At 42.0% G+C, this 22,016-nt stretch overlaps 1 protein-coding gene across 1 annotated transcript; it reads left to right on the top strand.

Annotated features, from left to right (window-relative positions):
• Positions 1-1,840: 1,840 nt before the first annotated feature.
• LOC137432104 (LIM/homeobox protein Lhx8) lies at positions 1,841-18,131 on the top strand. Its single transcript, XM_068123825.2, has 9 exons — positions 1,841-1,962; positions 6,298-6,381; positions 6,467-6,745; positions 12,448-12,569; positions 13,212-13,426; positions 13,531-13,634; positions 16,253-16,348; positions 16,537-16,747; positions 17,226-18,131. The coding sequence occupies exons 1-9, from the start codon at positions 1,909-1,911 to the stop codon at positions 17,288-17,290; spliced, it is 1,230 nt and encodes a 409-aa protein (XP_067979926.2). The 5' UTR covers positions 1,841-1,908; the 3' UTR covers positions 17,291-18,131.
• The last annotated feature ends 3,885 nt before the right edge of the window (positions 18,132-22,016 follow it).

Below are 22,016 nucleotides of genomic sequence, written 5' to 3'. Positions count from 1 at the left end.
GAAGTGGCCCTGTGCTGTGTGCAGGAAGGGTGTCGGAGTGAATTCCATTCAATGTACAATGTGAGCTGAGTGGGTTCATCAAAAATGTAGTGGTTTGAGAGAGTCATTAACCAGTGTGGCAGCTACATTCAAGTGTAAGGTGTGCACAGAGGGAGCTGCAGATGGAGGAAATGTTGAGTTGGATCTTGGAGACAGCATGAAGCTGGAAGGTGTGAAAACATTTTGTTACCCAGGAGACCTGCTGAATGGAGAAGGTGGATCAGACTCGGCAACGGTTGCTTGAGTGAGGTGTGCATGGAAGAAGTTTCGGGAACTGAGTGGCGTGCTGACGAGGAGGGGAGTGTCATTGAAGCTGAAGGGAAAGGTGTATGCTGCATGTGTGAGAAGTGTTATGATTTATGGGAGCGAGACATGGGTAATGAACATGGCAGCAACGAAGGCTGGAAAGGGTGGAAATGCGAATGGTTCGGTGGATGTGTGGGGTATCGTTGAGAGAGAGGAAGACAAATGAATTGCGAAAGATGATGGGAATCAAGCCTGTGATGGATGCTGTGAAGAGAAACAGGTTGAGATGGTTTGGTCATGTGTTGAGGAAGGATGAAAGTGACTGGTTGAGAAGAGTGATGGGAATGAATGTAGAAGGAAGTAGAGGACGGGGAAGACCGAGAAAGACTTGGGTAAAGATGGTCGAAGAAGAAATACAGGCAAGGGGGTTAACAAGGGGAGATGCAGAAAATAGGGCAAAATGGAGAACATTGTCATGGGGACCGCAAGGCTAACCCCCGCTCTTGCAGGGAAAATGGCCTTAAAATGCCTGTTTTTTTTTGTTTTGTTCATCGTTGTTGAGAAAGGTTCGTGGATGTGTGTCGCTTTGCCACATTTTGTTAACCGAAACGTTGAGTAATTGTTTATTTATTCAATTACAGGTTGGAGAACTCAGTATGGATTCGTTTGAAACACATACTTGGAAACCTGGAAGGGGTCTGTTCTACCTTCAGAAACCCACATATAGAGAACATATATATATATATATACACACACACACACACACACACACACACACACACACACACACACACACACACACACACACACACACACACACACACACACACACACACACACACACACACACACACACACACACACACACACACACACACACACACGCCTTATTAAGCACGTGTTCCACGTGACACGAATGCAGATGCTGCTGTTACTGTACTCATCGACAGTTGACAAGGTAGACATTTACAATACACCAAGGTAGTTATAAATAGATTATCGTTTGGTACAATTTAACGTTATTTACCATTAAATGACTAATCACAGCTGAACATTGTTTATTTCGTGCGCTCGGCAATTTGTAAACGATACAACACAAATAGGACTCGATCTTCCAAATAAATCCGATATTAGTCATATAAAATAAAGTGTCTTCGTTTGAAATGTCTTGTCGGTGTCACTGTCCCCAAGCCGCGCATTGAATCCGCTCACCCGGTTTTCCACGACGCCAAACACAAAGTTAAAGAGAGAGAGCGAGAGAGCGCAGCATGCGGGGCGGGACACGGACACGCCACGGTACCCGTGTCGAAGTGTCTGTGGACTTGTGTTCAAGCCCCGCGGGTCCGGCACAGCGAGATTGGGTCAAAAGTAGCGAGGATGCGGCTCGCGGCCCCCGCGCTCTCACCACACGCCTCCGAGATCAGGTAACGTGCGGTGAGTTAAGGGAAGAGGAGCTGAGGAGCCGAGGAGCTGTGGGCGGGCGGGTCCTGGTAGAGAGGGGGTGGAGGGAGCGAGGAGCCCCTTGTGTTGCTCCGCCGAACCCGCCTGCAGAGCGCGCTGCGCGCAGAGACGCGCGGTCCGTGCGACGCGCCGACGCCTGCACGTCCCGGCGTGCCGTGTACAATGTATTGGAAAAGCGACGGACTGGCGGCCTGCTGGGGGGATAACCGGACTCAGGTACGTCCCACTCCTCGGGCATATCGCACGCACGTCCGATGTACACATGACATTGCGCGTCAACGCACAGCGGCGTGCATGGCCCATATGTCTTGTTACACACCACCGTGTTAATAAAACCAATCGGCGTACACGGTACACAGCGAATGTACATGGCTAATACACACGGATCATGGTACACGGCTAATACACAAAGATCATGGTGCACAGCTAATACACACTAACACACGGATAACGTGCCATCATGGTGCACAGCTAATACACACTAACACACGGATAACGTGCCATCATGGTACACAGCTAATAAACACGAACACACGGATCACGTGCCATCATGGTACACAGCTAATAAACACGAACACACGGATAACGTGCCATCATGGTGCACAGCTAATACACACAAACACACGGATCACGTGCCATCATGGTACACAGCTAATAAACACGAACACACGGATCACGTGCCATCATGGTACACAGCTAATAAACACGAACACACGGATCACGTGCCATCATGGTGCACAGCTAATACACACTAACACACGGATAACGTGCCATCATGGTACACAGCTAATAAACACGAACACACGGATAACGTGCCATCATGGTGCACAGCTAATACACACTAACACACGGATAACGTGCCATCATGGTACACAGCTAATACACACGAACACACGGATCACGTGCCATCATGGTACACAGCTAATAAACACGAACACACGGATCACGTGCCATCATGGTACACAGCTAATAAACACGAACACACGGATCACGTGCCATCATGGTACACAGCTAATAAACACGAACACACGGATCACGTGCCATCATGGTACACAGCTAATACACACTAACACACGGATAACGTGCCATCATGGTGCACAGCTAATACACACTAACACACGGATAACGTGCCATCATGGTGCACAGCTAATACACACTAACACACGGATAACGTGCCATCATGGTGCACAGCTAATAAACACGAACACACGGATCACGTGCCATCATGGTACACAGCTAATAAACACGAACACACGGATCACGTGCCATCATGGTACACAGCTAATAAACACGAACACACGGATCACGTGCCATCATGGTACACAGCTAATAAACACGAACACACGGATCACGTGCCATCATGGTACACAGCTAATAAACACGAACACACGGATAACGTGCCATCATGGTGCACAGCTAATACACACAAACACACGGATCACGTGCCATCATGGTACACAGCTAATAAACACGAACACACGGATAACGTGCCATCATGGTGCACAGCTAATACACACAAACACACGGATCACGTGCCATCATGGTACACACCTAATAAACACGAACACACGGATCACGTGCCATCATGGTACACAGCTAATACACACAAACACACGGATCACGTGCCATCATGGTACACAGCTAATACACACAAACACACGGATAACGTGCCATCATGGTACACAGCTAATACACACAAACACACGGATCACGTGCCATCATGGTACACAGCTAATACACACAAACACACGGATAACGTGCCATCATGGTACACAGCTAATACACACGAACACACGGATCACGTGCCATCATGGTACACAGCTAATACACACGAACACACGGATAACGTGCCATCATGGAACACAGCTAATACACACAAACACACGGATCACGTGCCATCATGGTACACAGCTAATAAACACGAACACACGGATAACGTGCCATCATGGTACACAGCTAATAAACACGAACACACGGATCACGTGCCATCATGGTACACAGCTAATACACACTAACACACGGATAACGTGCCATCATGGAACACAGCTAAAACACACAAACACACGGATCACGTGCCATCCCATCATGGTACACAGCTAATACACACGGATCACGTGCCATCATGGTACACAGCTAATACACACGGATCACGTGCCATCATGGTACACAGCTAATAAACACGAACACACGGATCACGTGCCATCATGGTACACAGCTAATACACACGAACACACGGATCACGTGCCATCATGGTACACAGCTAATACACACTAACACACGGATCACGTGCCATCATGGTACACAGCTAATACACACTAACACACGGATAACGTGCCATCATGGAACACAGCTAATACACACAAACACACGGATCACGTGCCATCATGGTACACAGCTAATACACACGGATCACGTGCCATCATGGTACACAGCTAAAACACACAAACACATGGATCACGTGCCATCATGGTACACAGCTAATGCACACAGATCACGTGCCATCATGGTACACAGCTAATACACACGAACACACGGATCACGTGCCATCATGCTACACAGCTAAAACACACGAACACACGGATCACGTGCCATCATGGTACACAGCTAATACACACAAACACACGGATCACGTGCCATCATGGTACACAGCTAATACACACGAATACACGGATTACGTGCCATCATGGTACACAGCTAATACACACTAACACACGGATCACGTGCCATCATGGTACACAGCTAATACACACGAACACACGGATCACGTGCCATCATGGTACACAGCTAATACACACGAACACACGGATCACGTGCCATCATGGTACACAGCTAATACACACCAACACACGGATCACGTGCCATCATGGTACACAGCTAATACACACCAACACACGGATCACGTGCCATCATGGTACACAGCTAATACACACGGATCACGTGCCATCATGGTACACAGCTAATAAACACGAACACACGGATCACGTGCCATCATGGTACACAGCTAAAACACACGAACACACGGATCACGTGCCATCATGGTACACAGCTAATGCACACAGATCACGTGCCATCATGGTACACAGCCAATACACACGAACACACGGATCACGTGCCATCATCGTACACAGCTAAAACACACGAACACACGGATCACGTGCCATCATGGCACACAGCTAATACACACGAACACACGGATCACGTGCCATCATGGTACACAGCTAATACACACGAACACACGGATCACGTGCCATCATGGTACACAGCTAATACACACAGATCACGTGCCATCATGGTACACAGCCAATACACACGAACACACGGATCACGTGCCATCATCGTACACAGCTAAAACACACGAACACACGGATCACGTGCCATCATGGTACACAGCTAATACACACGAACACACGGATCACGTGCCATCATGGTACACAGCTAATCCACATGAACACACGGATCACGTGCCATTACTTAATAACGGAACTCCGCGATGGTCTCGAATGTCGATGATGGTTTTAAAGAGCTCGATTTGATCGTTTCAAATTAACAGGAATACTTTCTTCGTTCTATTTCCAATTGGTGCCGCACGTACCCTTCGTGGCATCGTTCCGTGCGTCCACACCACGCACGTCATACCGACACGTCGCGCGTGTATGGCCCATATGTCTCGTCACACCCCGTGTTAATGAAATAAATGAATCCATTTCTCTAACAATTCACGAGCGTTCTATATGCATAATAAAGTAGAAAAGTATTTTCCTAATACAGTTCAGAAATACTCACCTGCCAAAGTAACCGTTTTCGCCATTATCCAGGTGCCAGGTACCATAACCGATATCATTAACCATTTAACCAGATTAACAAACGCACGTGCGGCTCATTTACGGAGGGGGAACTGCATGCAGCGCACGTGCGGCTCATTTACGGAGGGGGCACTGCATGCAGCGCTCGTGCGGCTCATTTACGGAGGGGGCACTGCATGCAGCGCTCGTGCGGCTCATTTACGGAGGGGGCACTGGCATGCAGCGCACAGTGCGGCTCATTTACGGAGGGGGCACTGCATGCAGCGCTCGTGCGGCTCATTTACGGAGGGGGAACTGCATGCAGCGCTCGTGCGGCTCATTTACGGAGGGGGAACTGCATGCAGCGCTCGTGCGGCTCATTTACGGAGGGGACACCTGCATGCAGCGCACGTGCGGCTCATTTACGGAGGGGGCACTGCATGCAGCGCTCGTGCGGCTCATTTACGGAGGGGGCACTGCATGCAGCGCTCGTGCGGCTCATTTACGGAGGGAACACCTGCATGCAGCGCACGTGCGGCTAATGTATAACGAATCAAATTGGATTCGTTTTGCGATTCGATACGACTCATGTAATACTAATAGTCCTTGAGCCGGTATAGAAGCGATATAAATAAATAAATGAATAAAAATAAATGAATAAAATTAAATAAATGAATGAATGTGGAATGCATAAAATTAAATAAATAGATAAATGTCGTTTTGGTGAAATATTTCTCAACGAAAATGAGAGTTTGTTTGATTTGAGCAGAGTATGGCGGAGGAGATACGTTACGGGGAACAAGCGGAACATCGACCTTCTGAGAAGCCGAAGAATCCCTCGACGCGGGGAATGGTACGTCGGGGAATCCTCCGAAGCGGTGCCGGTCTTGTGGTGCTGCTCGCGCGTCCTCTCATCCCATTCCGTCCCATTCCATCAGGCGAGCTCCGAGACGGGAGAGCGAGACGACGCGGCCAGTCGGTCTCCACGTTCGGCGGCCTCGTCGCTCTCGTCGTCCGTCGCCTCAGCGCTCTCGCTCCCCGCGAGCTCCCCGGGCCTTCCCGCCCCGCAGCCGTGCCTCGCCGTGCCCGTGGGCTCTCCCGCCTTGCCACCTGTGGCCCCGAAACCTCCCGCCTCCTCGTCCAAAGTCTCGTGCGGCTCCTCCAAGCCGCTGTGTGCCAGGTGTGGTCTCGAGATCGTAGACCGCTTCCTGCTCAAGGTGGGCTTGTGATTGCGTTTGTGCACGTGTGCTTCATTTTCATTTCACGATTACATGTGGGTTTCGTTGATCTTGGTCTCAGAATACACTTGGTACTTGCCTGGTCATGTGGCCTGCATGTAATTTATACACACAATAACGTATCGCTAATCTGTAGTTAAAATGGTCTAATTATTGTGTCAATTATTTATTGGGATTATTTTTCAGGCAAACCTATAATCTATATGCTTTGGTTGTGATATAAATTATTTATTGGGATTATTTTTCAGGCAAACTTATAATCTATATGCTTCGGTTGTGATGTAAATTATTTATTGGGATTATTTTTCAGGCAAACTTCTAATATACATCCTTTGGGTGTGATGTAAATTATTTTTGGGGATTATTTTTCAGGCAAACTTATAATCTATATGCTTCGGTTGTGATGTAAATTATTTATTGGGATTATTTTTCAGGCAAACTTCTAATATACATCCTTTGGGTGTGATGTAAATTATTTTTGGGGATTATTTTTCAGACTAACTTATAATCTATATGTTTCGGTTGTGATGTAAATTATTTATTGGGATTATTTTTCAGGCTAACTTACAATCGACATGCTTTTGTTGTGATGTAAATTATTTATTGGGATTATTTTTCAGGCCAACTTATAATCTATATGCTTCGGTTGTGATGTAAATTATTTATTGGGATTATTTTTCAGGCTAACTTACAATCGACATGCTTTTGTTGTGATGTAAATTATTTATTGGGATTATTTTTCAGGCCAATTTGCATGCTTTTGTTGTGATGTAAATTATTTATTGGGATTATTTTTCAGGCCAACTTATAATCTATATGCTTCGGTTGTGATGTAAATTATTTATTGGGATTATTTTCCAGACAAACTTCTAATATACATCCTTTGGGTGTGAAGTAAATTATTTATTGGGATTATTTTTGAGGCTAACTTACAATCGACATGCTTTTGTTGTGATGTAAATTATTTATTGGGATTATTTTTCAGGCCAACTTATAATATACATCCTTTGGTTGTGATGTAAATTATTTATTGGGATTATTTTTCAGGCCAACTTATAATATACATCCTTTGGTTGTGATGTAAATTATTTATTGGGATTATTTTTCAGGCCAACTTATAATATACATCCTTTGGTTGTGATGTAAATTATTTATTGGGATTATTTTTCAGGCCAACTTATAATATACATCCTTTGGTTGTGATGTAAATTATTTATTGGGATTATTTTTCAGGCCAACTTATAATATACATCCTTTGGTTGTGATGTAAATTCATTATTGGGATTATTTTTCAGGCAAACTTCCAATATACATCCTTTGGGTGTGATGTAAATATTTATTGTGATTCTTTTTCAGGCCAATTTGCATGCTTTGGTTGTGATGTAAATTCTTTATTGGGATTATTTTTCAGGCAAACTTATAATCTATATGCTTCGGTTGTGATGTAAATTATTTATTGGGATTATTTTTCAGGCCAATTTGCTTGCTTTGGTTGTGATGTAAATTAATTATTTATTGGGATTATTTTTCAGGCCAACTTATAATCTATATGCTTCGGTTGTGATGTAAATTCTTTATTGGGATTATTTTTCAGGCTAACTTACAATCGACATGCTTTTGTTGTGATGTAAATTATTTATTGGGATTATTTTTCAGGCCAATTTGCATGCTTTGGTTGTGATGTAAATTCTTTATTGGGATTATTTTTCAGGCAAACTTATAAGCTATATGCTTCGGTTGTGATGTAAATTATTTATTGGGATTATTTTTCAGGCCAATTTGCTTGCTTTGGTTGTGATGTAAATTAATTATTTATTGGGATTATTTTTCAGGCCAACTTATAATCTATATGCTTCGGTTGTGATGTAATTTATTTATTGGGATTATTTTTCAGGCCAATTTGCATACTTTGGTTGTGATGTAAATTATTTATTGGGATTATTTTTCAGGCAAATTTGCATGCTTTGGTTGTGACGTAAATTATTTTTTGGGATTATTTTTCAGGCAAACTTCGAATATACATCCTTTGGGTGTGATGTAAATTATTTATTGGGATTATTTTTCAGGCCAACTTGTAATCTACATGCTTTTGTTGTGATGTACATTATTTATTGGGATTATTTTTCAGGCAAACTTCTAATATACATCCTTTGGGTGTGATGTAAATTATTTATTGGGATTATTTTTCAGGCAAACTTATAATCTATATGCTTCGGTTTTGATGTAAATTATTTATTGGGATTATTTTTCAGGCCAATTTGCATGCTTTGGGTGTGATGTAAATTATTTATTGGGATTATTTTTCAGGCAAACTTATAATCTATATGCTTCGGTTGTGATGTAAATTATTTATTGGGATTATTTTTCAGGCCAATTTGCATGCTTTGGTTGTGATGTAAATTAATTATTTATTGGGATTATTTTTCAGGCCAACTTATAATCTATATGCTTCGGTTGTGATGTAATTTATTTATTGGGATTATTTTTCAGGCCAATTTGCATACTTTGGTTGTGATGTAAATTATTTATTGGGATTATTTTTCAGGCAAATTTGCATGCTTTGGTTGTGACGTAAATTATTTTTTGGGATTATTTTTCAGGCAAACTTCGAATATACATCCTTTGGGTGTGATGTAAATTATTTATTGGGATTATTTTTCAGGCAAATTTGCATGCTTTGGTTGTGACGTAAATTATTTTTTGGGATTATTTTTCAGGCAAACTTCGAATATACATCCTTTGGGTGTGATGTAAATTATTTATTGGGATTATTTTTCAGGCCAACTTATAATCTACATGCTTTTGTTGTGATGTACATTATTTATTGGGATTATTTTTCAGGCCAACTTACAATCTACATGCTTTTGTTGTGATGTAAATTATTTTTCAGGCCAACTTACAATCTACATGCTTTTGTTGTGATGTACATTATTTATTGGGATTATTTTTCAGGCTAACTTATAATCTACATGCTTTTGTTGTGATGTACATTATTTATTGGGATTATTTTTCAGGCCAACTTATAATCTACATGCTTTTCTTGTGATGTACATTATTTATTGGGATTATTTTTCAGGCCAACTTATAATCTACATGCTTTTCTTGTGATGTACATTATTTATTGGGATTATTTTTCAGGCCAACTTATAATCTACATGCTTTTCTTGTGATGTACATTATTTATTGGGATTATTTTTCAGGCCAACTTATAATCTACATGCTTTTCTTGTGATGTACATTATTTATTGGGATTATTTTTCAGGCCAACTTATAATCTACATGCTTTTGTTGTGATGTACATTATTTATTGGGATTATTTTTCAGGCCAACTTATAATCTACATGCTTTTGTTGTGATGTACATTATTTATTGGGATTATTTTTCAGGCTAACTTACAATCTACATGCTTTTCTTGTGATGTACATTATTTATTGGGATTATTTTTCAGGCCAACTTATAATCTACATGCTTTTCTTGTGATGTACATTATTTATTGGGATTATTTTTCAGGCCAACTTATAATCTACATGCTTTTGTTGTGATGTACATTATTTATTGGGATTATTTTTCAGGCCAACTTATAATCTACATGCTTTTGTTGTGATGTACATTATTTATTGGGATTATTTTTCAGGCTAACTTATAATCTACATGCTTTTGTTGTGATGTAAATTATTTTTCAGGCTAACTTACAATCTACATGCTTTTGTTGTGATGTAAATTATTTTTCAGGCCAACTTACAATCTACATGCTTTTGTTGTGATGTACATTATTTATTGGGATTATTTTTCAGGCTAACTTCCAATCTATATGCTTTTGTTGTGATGTAAATTATTTTTCAGGCCAACTTACAATCTATATGCTTTTGTTGTGATGTAAATTATTTTTCAGGCTAACTTACAATCTATATGCTTTTGTTGTGATGTAAATTATTTTTCAGGCCAACTTACAATCTCCATGCTTTTATTGTGATGTACATTATTTATTGGGATTATTTTTCAGGCCAACTTACAATCTACATGCTTTGCTTGTGATGTAAATTATTTATTGGGATTATTTTATCGGCCAACTTACAAGCCACATCCTTCGGTTGTGATATAAATTATTTATTGGGTTTGTTTTTCAGGCAAATTTGCATGCTTTGGTTGTGGCCTCAATATTTATCATCCCTTGGCTCATGATTTGTTAAACTGGGTTCAAATCCCATACAACCATACTATGTCCTTTCTATTAATGTAAAAGTCCACGTGTCTAGTTTTAATGTTTTTGCCCTGTGTGTGATGCATGTTCAAGCTTTTTCCATGAGCCTTGGATTGATTTGTATACATAATGTTTAAAACGGCCAGAATCATAGGGATATATATATGTGTGTGTGTGTGTGTGTGTGTGTGTGTGTGTGTGTGTGTGTGTGTGTGTGTGTGTGTGTGTGTGTGTGTGTGTGTGTGTGTGTGTGTGTGTGTGTGTGTGTGTGTGTGTGTGTGTGTGTGTGTGTGTGTGTGTGTTTTTTTTGTTTGTTTTTTCATTTGAGACTTTATTTTGAGGTGGATAGGACGTCATATACCGATATGATTGCCCCCATGTAGTTCAGATTTAATGCCACTTTACTTTTTTTTTCTGTGAGGACACTGAATTCTTCGGCGGTTCATACCACGAAACCACCTACTATTGAAGATCGAAAGCGTGAAATCATAAGATAGTGATAAAATCGATGTGAATAATGAGAAACATTCAAAGAAACCTACATCCAAGAATTGATGTGTGTGCATGTAAGCGGCTTGCAATTTGAGCATTTATATTTAAATAAAATTGTAAAAATCGTACGATTCCAGATTTTTTAATGCCCTGTATTGCGATTTATAAACCAATTCTTCTGTGCCCTATCGATACCTACTCGCAAGTTCTTCCTCAAGCGTGGGAAAAATCCCCCAAAACGTCATCATCGAAAAAAGCTGCGGTTGCCTCGAAATTGTTCTGCTTGCTTTCGCCAACGACAACACGGCGACTTGTAAAATGATCATCGTGGACACTGAGAGGCCTTTGTGTTTGTGGAAGGTTTTCATTTAGTTTGCGGCATTTCTCCCTGCCCACTATATTATTGTATACGATAATTTAAGTGTACCGCTGAGGTGTACGCCTACAGGTTGAGGTTACAATTTGGTTTTATTTACATGTGACCGGGGAAAACCGTGATGTAAACTGCATTCCAATCCTTGTATGTTTCGTGTCATCATCTTGTATACTCGCAAAACTTGCAAAATCTAATTAATATAAATCAAAATATCTAATTTGCAAAATGACATTTAATTTGGGTATCTTTTTCCTGCCGCATTATTGCAATTCCAGGAGAATAGTGTGTACATTATCCTTTCACCGTTCATTGCTCATTCGTTGTAATAGTTTTGAACGAGTGCATTTCAAATTTGTCGTGTCGGTCTACATTTACCGACTCGGTGTTTTAACGACTACTTTTTGTTGTTTATTAAATGAGAAACCGAGTGAAGTTGCTCAAAGTGAAACCCCAAATTTTACGTACCACCCAATGCCAAAATGTCTTTGTAGAGGCGATTATGTGCATGCGAAGAGATATCATGACTCGTTTCCACTTGGTGATGACACTGTTGTATTGAGGGGGTCGAGCTTTGACGATTTCCTCATCTTCTCCACACCTGTCCACCCAAAGGTGAACGACTTGAGCTGGCACGTCCGCTGCTTGGCATGTTGCGTGTGCCGGAGCCCTTTGAGCAGACATAACAGCTGCTACTACCGCGACCGTGAGGTGTACTGCAAACTCGACTACCAGCGGTACCTACCTGGTCAAATGCACCTTGCTTAACGCCCCACAACCAGTAATGTTTTTTTTTGAAGGCCTTGTTCCTGCAATTTCTAAATGATCTTCACACGATTGCAGTATGGTGGCATCTTGAAAATAGCTTTACTTTCCAATTCATTCGTACTGTATATATATATTTGTGGGTTTTCTGATTTTGGAACGAAAGGCTGTATGTGTGACGTCTCGGCCTTTGGCATTTAATTAATTTTGGCTCGACCCATGGAATTTGCTTTGGCTCGACCTGTGGCATTTGATTTCCTCCGGGTGCGCTCTTTTGCTAGCAGCAGTGCATTGCTCTGGATGGCGTATTTCCTTGCTGGAAGTTCTCGCGATCGGTGATCTGGAGAGGGTGCAGGTGGTGGGAAAGAGTAGTTAAATTTTTTTTTTAACCTGTATTCTACAAGTGATCAATATTTAATTTATGAATCTGTGATGCAATAACTATATAAACAGGCTGAAATGCCCAATAAACTTAATTTAAATCTTCAGGTTCAGTATTTATCCAATGGCCACCGTATACGGTATCAGCATCTGCTCTTAACTCTGAGCAACTTTTGCCACTGCTCCTCACATGTGCTGGGCCATACAATATAATAGGGTGCGTGTGTGCACAGGCGTTTTGGTCGCAAATGTGCTCGTTGTGGCCGCCTCGTCCAGCCGAGTGACTGGGTGCGCCGAGCCAGCGGTAATGTGTACCATTTGGCGTGCTTCGCTTGCACCTCCTGCAAGCGACAACTGGCCACGGGAGAAGAGTTTGGCATCGTGGATAGCAAGGTGTTGTGTCGAAGTCACTACTGCACAACTCCCGAAACGAGCAGTGTGCATGCCGGTGAGAGCTTGTGGAAGTTGATTGTGTGCGAGCATATGTTGAGAGGAACGCCAATCGGTTTTTGTATCCTTTTATCCACTTTTGCTTTATTTTAATGGATGCAGTTAATGGCGTAGCCGTGGAAGATGTCATAACGAGTGAACATGAGGTGGGCCAGAGCAAGCCGACCAAACGGGCCCGGACCAGTTTCACGGCGGAACAGCTACAAGTAAGACTGATCAGTGATCATGCTAAACGTAGCAGATTGCGGGTTTGCATCACCGTGTACATAAGCTGCATTAATTTTTTCTCCATACAAAGTTTGTGTGATGGCAAAAAATTGAACACTGCACTTCCAAATCTCCTGTCCGATAAATGCTGCTCTTCTTAACGAGCTTGATGTGTGTACAAATATAATTTTAACCTCTCATTGTTTTTTGTTTTTTTTTATACCATATGTGCACCATTTATCTTTTTTCTTTTTTTTTGTACATTTATACCTGCACATGTGCTCCAATAAATCCCACACGGTGTATGGACTAAACTCTCGTTATAGAGCTTTTGCTTCTTTAAACATGGTCTCTCCATAAGAGCAATCTTTCTTAACCTGCAAATCCTTAACATGGTCTGAAAGGCCTCTGGGTTTATTCCAGGGTCAAACTCTAATTTCTCAAAATTTTAACAGGTTATTTGCTTGTGGAGCATTTTTGGTTATTGTCACAGCCAGTGATGAAGTTCTATTGATGGCGGCGTTGAGCATTACCGAGTGACTTGTGGAATTATTGTTTTCTGTGAAGGTTGGTTATAAGTGGTTATTATAGATTAACAGTGCTTGTGTGTGATAATCTTTTAGTAAAATAAAAACCGTTTGGTGCATTAATATTTTCAATGAATACATTGTGGTTTAATATAAATTAATGTTTTTATTCCATCAAACTGTAAATGTCATTTCATGAGCCACCTTGTATGCCGACTTACATGGACGAAATGATCCAAGACATGCAGAAATTAAATAAACAAAATGGCACCTTTGTGCGATGCCGCTCAGACGAAAAATGTGGCAATGCCTGATGCAAAAAGGCACACAACCACCAGTTGTGGAGCCTGTTAATGTAGCTGAAAAAAAAAACAGCCAATTTAATGTAAAGGGGCAAATGGGCTGTGGGACACGTTTCTTGTCTGGTGAGGCATGATGCCCTGAAGTCTGACATGTAAAAGACATTGGCGTAACCGTCTACACATCATCAAAAAGGCACATCTACATAAGGTGGGCAGTATATAGCACTTTAATTTCATCAACCTCCCTCAACTAAGGCTTGGACTTGGTGAGCGGACAGACATAGATGGCGGTCTAAAGCATTAGACAAGTGTAAAAGGCACATCTATGCAATTTGCAGTCCGCCACAAGTTTCGTCAACCTGCCTCGATTGCTTAATCATGAGATATGGCCCAGAACAGAAAACGTTTCACGGACGGACAAAATGCCATGACGATGCCGCTTGGCCCAAATCGGTTGATTGTTCTTTTTTTTTCTTTTTTTAAAGAACGAAAATGTGTCTATAATCTGTACTGGAATGTGGATATAAATAAATAAAAAAGTTGGTGTCATGGGCATTTGTGAGTATCATCTCATTTGTAGGACTTTGTTGAACACACTTTGTAAAAACATTGCAAATGTATAAAGAGAACGTCTTGCATCCTGCACGAAAGTCATGTAGCACAATGCGTTTTATTCCATTTTATTGGCTGGTTCAAATCTGATTGTGGCGTTTCAGGTAGGAGCATGATGAATTGCAACGTGTGTATGTTATTGCCTTATCTTTCAGGTAAAAACCTTGGAATATTAATGGATACATCTGATGTGCAGAGGTGTGACAGTTCCAAAGTGATTTGTCATTGCTGAATTAATGATTTGGCTCAACCTGTAAGATACAGGCCTGCTATCCGGCAAGGTTCGAACCTCTAATTCTGAGTCCAACAACAGTTAACCAGTCAATAACTTGAGGTTGTACTATACGGTACTTGTCAGACTTTTGACATTGAGACTGTAAAGTCAAATGACTTTAGCGTCGTATGATTGATAAATCTGTAATAGCTTTAAAATGCTAATTTGTTGTAGAATTAGCCATTATATAATTTGCAAGGAGTGGTTTATGTGCTATGTAAACCTCTAAGGAATCAAACGATTTCTCCTTGGTGTCAACATTGACCTGTATCTGGACCTGTGCTCTGACCAGGCTTCGAATTGCAAAAAGGTCTGAGCGATGTGCACGCAAAGGCTGCTTTTAAGACTTGACGATGCACATGAACAAATTTCACGCTCTTGTATTTCTCTGAGTCATGGAAAGGCCTATCACATTTGCGTTCTTGCTGTGGGCCATTCAAAATGCCCTGTCATGAATGCAGCTATGAAAGTATGTTTGCAATATCAAACGGTTCATGTAGTGTTTGCACATTCATGTTGGTTGTCTATCTTTGTAAAGAGACGAGGATATGTCTGTGGTTCAGCATGTAGTTTCTACAGTGATATTATACAGCTCAGGGAAGTGCTTTGTACATGTACTGTACATGAAAGACAAGTAATTTGGGAGACTAGACAAAATAACACAGGCCATCAACAAGTTCTTAAAATCCGAATTAACCAGCGATTACAAAAAGGGGTTTGAACCTGCATCACCAAGGTAAGGACTCGGACAAATTAGCTAAACGGGCCATCGCTGGTGTTTGTAATTTGGGTGTTACTGTGCATTTGGAACACATTGGAACGGTCCAATCGGTAATTCCCTCCATTCCTGGAAATACGAGGGATCTCTACTATTATTCTAACTCTGCCCTTTGCTCCGAAAGGTGATGCAGGCGCAGTTCGCCCAGGACAATAACCCGGACGCTCAGACACTGCAGAAGCTTGCGGATATGACAGGCCTTAGCAGGAGAGTCATCCAGGTACGGACCTTGCTTGGTCACTGTACAGCAAAGATCATGGATTGCTTTATTTCAACAAATTGGACTTTATCAAAATTGTGGTTGACTGTTATTCAGAACTTTTTGGGATGAATAATAATTGAGTTTCTGGCTAGCTGCATTGTACAGAATCAGCTTGTGCCATCTTGCCCTCCCCTATGCATCCTCAGGTGTGGTTCCAGAATTGCCGCGCACGCCACAAAAAGCACGTGTCACCGCCGCATGTACTCGCTAGTTCATCAGCATCTGCTGCGACTGCCCGGTTGCCTTCATGTGCTGCTGGAGCAGCCCATCTCCCACAGCCTGTCGAACTTTCCTACTCTGCTTTCGTATCCCGTGATGGGCCTCTGCCACCGGGGTTGCTCCATCCGTACATGGAAAGTGCGTCAGTTTGCATTGTGTACATCTTTGGCGGGTATATTCTGTCATTTGAGTGATCTTGTAGGAGGAATATCCTGTGAAATTTGCACATATGGCGGTTGCACATACATCTGTCTTCTCCCTAGCCCATCTTAAATCGTCAAGTGTTCCATTATATATCCACACATGAAAAAGTTTATCAAATTCTCTTCAATCTCTTCGCTTCCTACTCATTATCAACACCCAATTTTGTTGACCTTTTGTCCTTGCCTCTTTCAATTATTTTTCTCATTTTGCATCACTACCCGAATAAAAAAATCGCCTTTGCAATATGTGCACGTCCTCTAAAAGGATAAAGATTGAATAATTTTCCTGGTAAGACTGATCGAAAGCCCCACACCACTTGAATGTGGTTGCAAACTATTTTTATAGCAACGTTTTGCTGTTTAATTTTCATTGGTCCATGGTGAAATGTGTATACCTTAATGTTATCTTGCAGATTCCGCACTACCAATGCTTACCCCACATCGGACCATCCAACACCTGCACTTCACGCATCTGTGATACAAGAGCCCAAATCCGAGCTGCAGCGAGGGTGATAGAATTGTGGACAAACGTTCTGCGCTTCACAATGGACACTGTGCTGGAAATTTGGCGGGAAGTGATGATGTTTCTTCTGGACATGCGTACCAAGATTCCATTGCTACCGCCATCTCGTGCGGACCGTCTGCGGTCTGCAGCTGTCAAGATGGGACGGAAAGAATTTCTCGGTCACACTTGAGGACTCTAGAACGACGTCCTCACAGGCGAGCGTTTTGACCTATAGTTCTGACTATCGTTTACCTCCAAATGAATCGTTTACGTTTAAAAAAAAAAAAAATTTGTACAGTAGCCGAGTGGAACTATGACATTTTGTCCATCAGTAATTTAATTATTTGTCGATTCTAGCACTTTGAATTCACTTTGCCGTCGAATTTTCCGCAGCAGAGGAACTTGTTTCTTTTGTGGATGTTTACCATTTTTGTTCTTGTTTTTTTATTCTTTGTTGTTTCTGTAAATTTTAGTCTCACAAACTGACTCTAAATGCAAATCTCTATATGCCTATGTTACATTATACATATGTGGTTATTTTTTATTTGACATGCTAGTCTCTGTGCGATGGACAGAAGATCTGTCTTGTTTTTGAGAGGGTGATGTCATCCAGGGAATGCTGTTCAGTTCGAGAAAGTGCCTTCGAGCAAATCTATTTCTGATTATCATCTTGTTGGATAGTCGGGTTGCTCAAATCGATGAAGCATGGTTGCTTTGTGGCTGTGAAGGCGTGCGTGCACCACTCGTTCGTTTTTGAGAATGGCGTATTGTACTATTGCTTTATGCAAGGAAATAAATTCATTAAGAAGTATTTACCATCTGTCTTTGCCGAATTCATTAAGAAGTATTTACCATCCGTCTTGTCACAGCTGACTGCATAGATTTGGAAATACCAAAACCTGTATTCAAAACTGCAATTGCATTTTGAAATATTGGTTGGTCTTGCACTTGCTAATAGCATGCCATTAATTCCTATGTTTGATACCTTTAATAGCATTTCCCTTCACCCTCCCTGCGCTGAAACGTGAATTGCGTATCGTGCAAAAAAGAAGTTTAAGATTAACTTTCTACAGGAAAATGTAGTTTGTTGAACTCACCGGTACAACGGCAATGGTGCCGCTTGTTTATTTTCTCAGCAAAGCCATGAAGTGTTGGTGATTGCTGTCCAGGTTCTGGGCACCCGTCCCACGGGCAACTCTTGCTCGTATGTTCTTGCATTGCTGCGGAATTGCAAATCCTAATGGGAGCTTGTCTGCATCTGCACAAAAGTTCAATTAAAAAAAAATTGCTGAAAGACCACATCGGACATAAGTATTTGGCAAATGACTGGAAGATTTATGTTCATGAGTTGTATATGCATGTTTAACATGCATAGTTCATGCTATAATTGTTTTTCATGCAGTGGTATGCACTGGTATTTATCTATATTTGACAGCCACTGGGGTTTGAACTTTGAAAGCATTTGTTATTGCCATTATGATGCTTATTTAATCCATAACTACCTTCGCCCTATATTGTCTGTGTAGACCATGTTTCATTGCATAAAGTAGACTCTTTGGAAAGTTAAGTTTTGCTTTCACTTATTTCATCCTCTAGTCTATTCAGACCTGTTTTGGGGCATGACCGATAAGGATGAAGACTGGGAAGGAGTTGAAGGGTGGCGGTTTGGCGATACAGCTCACGTAGGTGACGCAGGACATCCGCCAGCATCGGGTCAGGAACTTATTTTAACCCTTCCTGTGGGAACTGTACGGTCCCTGGCCAGCGCGAGACCCTCTGCAATTGTTCTCCTGTGTTTTCACAATATTTATTACCATCGTGTTCCTTGGACACACTCGTGTCCCCCACCCTTTATATCCCGTGTGCTTGTCGGGGTCACCCCTTCCTTGCCTTACTTTCCCTCCTACTATACCTCTCCTCCACGAAGGTTTGTGCATATAGGGAGTAGTCCACAAAGTTTCTCCCCCGAGGATGGAATGGATATAATGCAGCTTCTCATTACTGCTGGGGATTTCCAAAGCTGATAGCGGCTCCTCCTTACCGTACATCCTATTTCCTTTAGAATCTCCACGACTCGCACTCCGCTGTTAATTCCCAACTGTCCTTGTACTCCTCACCTCTAAACCCTCATATTACCCTTAAGAGTGCACAACTCATTCTTAAAAATTAAGCATCTAAAAACCCACCATCTCTTGGGCATTGGAGTCGTGTTTTGCTATTCGCACAATACAATTATTTTCGCTTCTGCTGTTTCCAAGGTCGTGCTACTCCCCACCCAGTATTCCGTAACTCCAGATGCTCTGCTTTTCCTCCTTTGTGTCCGATGATGCTCTTTAATTGCTTGACATTTGACAAAAAAAAGTGCATTAATTCTTTAGCTGGGTCTTTTTTCTTTTTTTTTGTTGTGCTTTGTCCTGTCTTCCGTTGTTCCTATGTATGCAAGGAGGATTGTTCCATTGTGAGAATGTTGAACTTCAGATGTTTGAGGTTTGCTTAAAATATATATATATATATATATATATATATATATATATATATATATATATATATATATATATATACATATATATATATATATATATAAAGTATTTCCAAGGTTGATCAACAAGGTTCATGTGCTAAACTATCTGCTGCATAGGTGACAAGTCATGTCTCACAGAATGTATAGGGGATATTAGTACTAACTTGACGGACCCAATTATTGCCACCTTGTGGAGTAGGTGGAGGCAGTTTTTGACGAAAGTCTTTCATGGACCGTTGACCAGGCCTGACATTCGACTGAAGGGGGTAAAAATTGTAATTTCTCCAGGGTGCTGGAGATAGCTCACTTTGTGAATGACACCTTGTGATCTAATGACAAGTGCTGCTGCTTAACATCAAGCCAAGGGAAAAACATCAAGGCCAAGCCCACCTCAAGCATGTGATGATGCGCACAGTGATGCACCATTCATGTAACACCACGGTGACAAATTTATATCTGGGTTGACATTTGAATTCGGGCAAAACAGCTCAAAAGTGATGTGCATACACCTCTAAACTATCCTCCCAGTATGTAATATACAGATATATAATCACATATAGTATGCCTTAGTTCAAATGTATTTTTTTTGGACCAACTTCTTATTAGGAGCTTGAGCCCTGCTGACTTTGGCACTCTTATTGCCAGGGAATATTCCCACAGAATCCATTTGATTTCAACAAGCGATTTACATCGCCGATGGTGTCAGGTGCCTTTCAGCATGGGACACTAAGGCACGAAGTGGTTGCATTTCCAGGCAGTGGCCTTGGCATCTTGGTTACACTTTCTTCTTCTCCCTTTCTCTCTCCTTTCTTCAGAATAAACTCTTGTTGCGTTCCCATCTGGTAGCGATTTTCCTTGCCTGTCATCCAGCACTGGATCTGGCATAGAGTCCCAATGGATGGGGCGCCGTACACAGCGTTAAGCAAACATACTCACTCGGGTCATCGTAAACACGTGGCGTGGGCATGAATGGCGCGCTCTATTGGAGCCGCGACCCCGGGCAGGCGACGGTCGCACTTGACGGTGGAAAATGGTTTGGATGAATCTGAGTCAAAGCGGCAAAGATGGCTCTATAAGATAGTTTTAAAATTTGTCAAGATGCCATGAATGTTATCTGTGCATTTTGTGTGTGTATGTATATATATATATAATGTGTGTGTGTGTGTGTGTGTGTGTGTGTGTGTGTGTGTGTGTGTGTGTGTGTGTGTGTGTGTGTGTGTGTGTGTGTGTGTGTGTGTGTGTGTGTGTGTGTGTGTGTTAACTGTGCACTGCAAGAGGCCCTAATTGGGCTGCGTTCTTCCATGTTGGAGAACTTAATCAATCATATATCAATGCCCTGCCATTTTCTAAGCTCCAGGTACAGGTGAAGTCCGAAGAATGCCCTTGGTTTCATCGATCATGTATTCTATCACTTGCGCACTTTAAAAAAATTTCCCCCAAGGTCCATCGACCTCTTTTTTTTTTTCTTTCTTTTTTTTCATTTAATGGTTCCTCCCTTGTTTGCTACGAGAAAGGGAGCATCAATACACAGCATAATAAAGACTCACTGGGTTCATTTCAGTAGTGGTTCGACGGTTGCTCAGTTGTGCCTCGCCACTTGCGAATTGATGCAGACCGGGCAAAGTGGCAGCACTTTTACGCTGCATGCGTTGACCCAGTTTTGCCCGAGGCTAGCCATACCTCGGAGGTTTTTTGCGATCCCGTGGGTTTCACAGACTGCAGTGCGGCGAGTGACGCCGCGGGCTATAAGTCGTGCGGTGTGTTGGAGCTCGGCAGCCGATCCACGGGGGCTTGGTCTAGTCGGGGGGCTGTAATGACTGTAATTAGAGCCAGCGGGTCGAGCCAGCACCAAGGGTGAGTGACGTGGGGCTGCATGAAAAACACTGGCGTGTTTGTTCGCCGATTTAATTTGTACCTGCACTGGTTGTCTGTGTTACCTCGTGGCACTGCAGGTCGCACGGTTTGTTTACAACAACAGCTGCTCATCAACATTACATATTTGCAATATCCACAAGGCTTTTACTCTGGTTTGTTCTCAGAACTCTGCTCGTGCTAGTTGCAGATTCGTACCTGGGGTTGCTGAGGTTGAGGGTATAGATGCCACTTCATCCATGGGAATGACTTTGTGCTGCAGGGTTATCTTAAGTGTCGAGATGACCACAACTCTTCATTTCGCCA

This window comes from Myxine glutinosa, chromosome 8, assembly GCF_964187855.1.
Source record: "Myxine glutinosa chromosome 8, kmMyxGlut1.1, whole genome shotgun sequence".
Classification (NCBI taxonomy): domain Eukaryota; kingdom Metazoa; phylum Chordata; class Myxini; order Myxiniformes; family Myxinidae; genus Myxine; species Myxine glutinosa.
Note: the sequence above shows the minus strand (reverse complement) of the source record. Positions and strands in the feature narration are given on the sequence as shown.